At 44.6% G+C, this 6,202-nt stretch overlaps 1 protein-coding gene across 4 annotated transcripts; it reads left to right on the plus strand.

Annotated features, from left to right (window-relative positions):
• Window positions 1-259: 259 nt before the first annotated feature.
• On the plus strand, window positions 260-5,447 carry ZNF32 (zinc finger protein 32). Of its 4 annotated transcripts, none has more exons than XM_006774493.2 (3): window positions 260-528; window positions 2,646-2,785; window positions 4,511-5,447. In XM_006774493.2, the coding sequence occupies exons 2-3, from the start codon at window positions 2,716-2,718 to the stop codon at window positions 5,260-5,262; spliced, it is 822 nt and encodes a 273-aa protein (XP_006774556.1). In that variant the 5' UTR covers window positions 260-528; window positions 2,646-2,715; the 3' UTR covers window positions 5,263-5,447. The 4 variants fall into 4 exon arrangements, with proteins under 4 accessions (XP_006774556.1, XP_006774557.1, XP_006774555.1 ...); XM_006774494.2 differs by having other exon boundaries at window positions 260-373; XM_006774492.1 differs by having other exon boundaries at window positions 266-339.
• Window positions 5,448-6,202: the final 755 nt, after the last annotated feature.

Here is a 6,202-nt window from a genome sequence, read left to right on the forward strand (position 1 = left end):
CTAAATACCCAAGGCTTTATCAATCAACTTCTCCCCAACACTTTGTTCCCTTCCACCCTGCCCTGCAAGAACCTTATATTCCTCAGCAGACAGCTTCACCAGGTTGTCCATTCCCCCTGGCTCTGCTAGTCTGAGAACAAGTCCCCACCTCTGGCAGCGGCCTGGCTCCCCCCAGAACTACATTTCCCACAGTGCTCTGAAAAAGTTAGCCGCGGAGGCCCAGGGCCTGCAGGGCTGGTTTACGCAGAGCCTCCTGGGAGTTGTAGTCTGGTTTGTTCGCAGGCGCGCTGCTGCGGACCGGCGCTGGCCTTTGTCTGTCCGTGGGCTTGCACGGCTGTGGTGAGTGAGGCTGCTGGCAGGTCAGGGCACCCAGGTGAGCCAGGGCCAGGCTGGCAGGCGGCCCCCGGGGCCCCTGGGGCCCCCTGCTGCCCCCACGACCCTGAGCAGGGCAAGCCTGCCCCGCTGCAAAGGAGGCCAGCCGCAAGGGGAGAAGTCTGCGGCTGTAGGAAGCGTCCAGCTGGACTGGAGGTGGGGTTGAGGGCCGGCACGCAGGGCATGCATGGGGATGCTGAGGAGGGAGGGAAAGCCAGCCCCTAGGAGCAGGGGTCCCTCCGACCACCGCTGTGCAGGGCAGGGCGTGTGGAAGGCCCCACATCCCGGAGTCGCGGGAGGGGGCGGTCACAGACAGGTGTCCCCTGGGCCTGCGTGAGGGTTCAGATGGACAGGAAACTTGCAGTCTCTCTAGGGAGGGTAAATGGGAGGAAGGACTAAATGGACTCAGTTGTGTGGAGAAAATAGTCACCCCGCCCAGAATCTCTAATGCTGAAACTATGCCCCACGAGGTCCCAGAGACAGCAGTCACCCCCTCCTCTCATCCTCTCCTTGAGGGCTGTCAACTTCAGGCCTTAAATCATAGGTATTGTCACATTTGGTTCTTTTATTCTCCCAGGAATTACCTGATATGGAACTGTTATTAACCTACTTAATAAGTGAGGAAATAGAGGCAGGATTGTTTGGTTATGTGCCCAAGGTCACAAGGGGGAGTGGGGAGCCAAGGCAGAAATCCAAGTCTCTCATGGCCCAATTCTGAACTTTCCAAAGGGTAAATAGCCATTCTGCTTGGAAAGGCAATATTTTCTATGACAAAGCCACTGTCTCCAAATTCTGCAGGAAATTAATTCCTCAGACATGTGATGCCAGGAGAAAAATAAGAGTTTCCCTTTCTTAATCAAGGAAGTTCCTGAGATGCAGCTGAGTTTATTACTTGTTGAAGAGCTCATAGTCTGTGAAGAGGCAGAGCTGTAAGTTCCACCCACTTGTTCTGACCAAACTCTGTTTGCTGGATTCCGCAGGGACAGAGTCCAACCTCAGTCAGCAGGTGCCAGGTGCTTCCCACTGACTCTTGGTGAATGTGCAGTTGTTGAGCAGTGACACCTGGGACTTCCAAATTAATGTCCTGTAGTATCAGGGATTCCTTTGCAGCTTGTATTCCCAGTTAGAGGTGAGTCCTCCAAGTAAGAGTTTGAAATGCCTCTTCAGTCACCATAACAAGCAGCAGAATGTGCAGTTGACAAGAAGACCACGTGCTTCTGTTAACAAAGCAAAGAACTGCAGCATCACGCTTCCATTTCATTAAATCGGGTGGCCAGCATTTTGATGAGACATATTGGAGGGAAACAAAGATTATACACCAGAACCACTGTAAAAATGTGTAAGAATGTGGCAATCAGGATCCTGGTAAGAAGAAAATATTCCAAAGTGAAAAAATAGAAAAAGGTAACATGGGGCAAGAGAATTCCTAGGATCTAGATGAGTAGTAAAGTCTGGCCAAGCCCTGTTCCATTCTGTTCCATGTTATAAAAATTGCCACCAGCTCTTTAATGATGAGGAACTAGAGAATTGTCTAGTCTAAAGGCATAGGCTTTGTATACTGAAAACCTTGGATTTGAATCTTTCTTCAACCTTGACTCCTTACTGGCTCTGAGAATTTGGGCAAGTTACTCACCCTAGTTGGAATGCCTTGGGCTAGGTTTTGGAATCCAAAGTAGGTCTTCCTTGTCCAAGTACTGACAAGTACGTACACTTCCCTCATATCTTGAAGAGTAGGAGAGAGGAAGGTCTGGATCTGGAGCCTCCTAAGAATTGTTTAAAGGTAACATATGAAATATCGTATTCTGTCCTTATAACTTAGGGGGAACTGCAGAGGAGGACCACAGCCATTTCTATCGTAGAACCAATCATGAAGTCTGAATATTGAGTTTTTTATATTCTGGAGGCTATCCAAATAGCAGATGGTTAGATAGGGGAAGGGATTAGAAGATTATAATCACATACCAAGGCGAAGGAACAAACAGGAGTGCCCATTATCTTAGAATTGGCAGGAGGAGAGAGATATGTGTGTACATGTTATCTCCTTTCCACCTGCTTCCCCCCGGGCTCATTTGTGTGTGGTCATGGTACCTTTAAGGCCATTTTTCTGTTACATTATAAGTGACTAACATTACATCAGTCCATCCAGAGTCTTCCATTTACTCGTACTTCAAACGAGCTCCTGACTTTAATCTTTTCACTCATCAATTCTCCTGCCCTCTCCTGTTTTTGTTCTATTTTGTTTTTGTTTGTTTCTTCGGTGTTTTCCTCCTCAGGTGCTCAAGAACAGCCTATGGAAGCAGCATATGAAGAGGTGGTGATTAAGGTCATACAGCAGGAGTGGACATGTTTGGATTTCCAACAGCTACCCTGCTGGACTGTCATGGACGATATGCCCAGAATGTAGCATTCTTCAGTGAGTGAGTCAGTTGATCACTGGGATGCCCTCAGCTCCCCATATGGAGTGTCCCTGTCCTCAGCACTGGTTGGCAGGCTGAGGATGCAGAGGAGACATTCCTGCGTGGAGCTCACCATTTCTGGGTGTTATAGGAAAAGCCTGCAAGTTCGAGTTAGAAATAACAGTAGAAACAGCAGAAAACAATCCTGATATGGAGATAAACTTGAGGTAGTTTCTCAGAAAATGAATGAGCAGCTTTAAATCTCAGTGCAGTCACTGAGTAAGGAAGGGTAAGGCAGAGGAACAATGAGAAAAATCTCCCTAGGACAGCAGTTCTCAACCTGTGGGTCACGACCCCTTTGGCGGTCAAATGACCCTTTCACAGGGGTCACCTAAGACCATCCTGCATATCAGATATTTACATTACGATTCATAACAGTAGCAACATTACAGTTATGAAGTAGCAACGAAAATAATTTTATGGTTGGGTCACAACATGAGGAACTGTATTTAAAGGGCTAGAAGGTTGAGAACCACTGCCCTAGGATGACTCCAAGGAAACTGTTAATCCAGGGTAGTGATAAATTGGACCCATATTTAAAGGGCAGTAGAAGACTCGGATACAGGGCAATATTGGAAAATACTGTCAACAGCTGCATAGGAATTGTTTGAGAATAACTTCTAAACCAAAACTGATTTCAATTCCACCATAGCTTAGTAGACTGAAGTAGAATGAATTTGAAAGGGAAAAATTCCTTGGATCAGATACTGTAGTTTTTCTGGCTCAAGCTGGAGTATCAACAGATTATTTAACTTCATTGAACTGCAGGGTCTTCATCTATGAAACAGGACAACAGGCTCTACCCTGCTGAGTTGCAGGGATTAGAGACAATAAGTGTAAAGTACCAAGGATTCTGCCCTGCTGGTGTAGCTCAACGGTTGAGCATAGAGCCAGGAACCAAGAGGCTTCCAGTTCAATTCCCCATCAGGGCACATGCTTGGGTTGTGGGCTCAATCCCCTGTGGGGGCGGGGGGTGCAGGAGGCAGCCGATTGATGACGATGTTTCTCTCTCATACAGGTTTCTCTCACTATCCCTCTCCTTTCTCTCTTTCTCTCTCTCTCTCTCTCTCTCAAAAATCAATAAATATATATATATTTTTTAAAAGTACCAAGTATTCTACTACATATTTTATGATGTCATGGAGTTTACTCCACTGTCAGGAAAGCAGACTAGTACAGAAGTGGATTTTTCATGAAAGCTAATGAAATCTAAGTTTCAGGATTCCTCTCTTGCATGGTCTCTTCAAGGCCCTGTTCCCACTTTTGTACTTTTTCCTAATGAAGTGCCTCCAAAATTTTAAAGCTTTAGGCCCTGCCCAACCTGGATCCTCACCTGTTTGAAGTCAGATAAAATTTGGATATGGGGCTCTATGTGATCCTGTATCCCAAGATTATTTGGGAGGCTAAATTAAACAAAATACAGAGGCAGTGGAATATGCCTGTGTTTGAATCTCAGCTCTATGCTAACCTAAATGCATAATCTTTGACAACCTCTCTATGCTTTCATATCCTTGTCTGTAGCATCTCATGGGATTGTTTTCACTGTTAAATTATCTATGCAAAGTTCACTGTGTAATGTCTGGCACATAATAAGCACTCAACAAAGCATTGTTTCTTTCTTCCCTATTCTTCTCACTCAGCATATTAGTGCATCTTACCTGGCTTCCCTCTCATTTTACCAGATGTGATGACAGAAGCCCACCACAAATATGATCACACTGAGGCCACAGGATCCTCAAGCTGGGACTTCCAGAATTCTTTCAGAAGAGAGAAGCTGGAACAAAAATCCCCAGATTTTAAGGCACTACAGGAAGATTCACCTGGTGTGAGACAGAGGGTCTATGAGTGCCAGGAATGTGGGAAATCCTTCAGGCAAAAGGGTAGCCTAACGTTACATGAGAGAATCCACACTGGTCAAAAGCCCTTTGAGTGTACCCATTGTGGAAAAAGCTTCAGGGCCAAAGGCAATCTTGTTACACATCAGCGAATACACACAGGAGAGAAGCCTTATCAGTGCAAGGAGTGTGGGAAAAGTTTCAGTCAACGAGGAAGTCTGGCTGTTCATGAAAGACTCCACACTGGACAGAAACCCTACGAGTGTGCAATTTGTCAGAGAAGTTTCAGGAATCAGAGTAACCTTGCTGTTCATAGAAGAGTTCACAGTGGCGAGAAGCCCTATAGATGTGATCAGTGTGGAAAAGCCTTCAGTCAGAAAGGAAGCTTAATTGTCCACATCAGGGTCCACACAGGCCTGAAACCATATGCCTGTGTACAGTGCAGAAAGAGTTTCCATACCAGAGGAAATTGCATACTGCATGGCAAAATCCACACAGGAGAGACACCGTATCTATGTGGCCAATGTGGGAAAAGCTTCACTCAGAGAGGGAGTCTGGCTGTGCACCAGCGAAGCTGCTCACAAAGACTCACCCTTTGACCACATTCTTCAACAGGAATTCTCTTTATTAATTAACTACAAAATCTTCTGAGATCAAGCCACCTACCCAATTCTATGGAGTGAATGGAGACTCTTTCAGAAAGACTATCATTAGGTAGGGCAAACTGACTTTTCCCATTTCTTCCAAATGAGTATGAAAAATAAATGTCTTATTATCATTATCATGTTTGTTTCATAGTTTCTGTCAGTTTATTTTGACCTAATTTCCCAAGGTACTTCCATGAATGTAGTGCACACTTGGAGATTGTTCTGTGTGTGGCAGATACAAATTTCAAGTTTTTAGTTGATACTATCAGCCTTTAAAAAAATAAATAAAAATAAATTAAAAAATAGCCTTTGTCAATCCCAAGGTTCTTTTCTTCCCTGTATATTCAAATTAATCTTGTTTTGCATTTAAGACTACTGGGCAGAAATCATGAGGCAAATCTAACTACTTTAATAATACTCTTATCGAACACTGTATTAACTGGGTGATACCCTTCCTCAAAAACCAAGTCTAATAAATCACCCATGTCCACAGCAGAAGCCCTAACCTTTCCTTACAAAAGAAGGTTCCTTTCTCCTCCTGCAAAGATTTGAAGTCTGTGTACTAATTCACTTCAATCCTCCAGGGCTAACAAAGATAGAAATAATTTGCTTATACCCAAAGAGCAGAAAACTGAAATTTTTTGAGAATCTTAAGACTATTATCATGCCCTCTATTAAAATGACTCCTCCTTAGGAGACACAATGCCATCCACTCCCTTTTTGACAATAGTATCTCAGGGTTGAAATCACCTAGAAAGGATACAACTGTCCTTATTACTGAGCCCAGATTTATAGTCTATAGTGAAGATCCAGCCCTCCAACAATACTATCCTCTTCCTCCTACACACACACAGAAACACAAATAAAGGAACTTGGAAGGATAATCCACTCC

This window comes from Myotis davidii, unplaced genomic scaffold (assembly GCF_000327345.1).
Source record: "Myotis davidii unplaced genomic scaffold, ASM32734v1 scaffold368, whole genome shotgun sequence".
In the NCBI taxonomy this organism is placed as follows: Eukaryota; Metazoa; Chordata; class Mammalia; order Chiroptera; family Vespertilionidae; genus Myotis; species Myotis davidii.

Excerpts from the sequence above, each read along its gene's own strand:
- ZNF32 (XM_006774493.2), top strand. The coding sequence starts at position 2,716 with ATGTTTGGATTTCCAACAGCTACCCTGCTGGACTGTCATGGACGATAT. Across the intron at positions 2,786-4,510 it reads CCAGAATGTAGCATTCTTCA|ATGTGATGACAGAAGCCCAC; the intron begins GTGAGTGAGTCA and ends TCATTTTACCAG.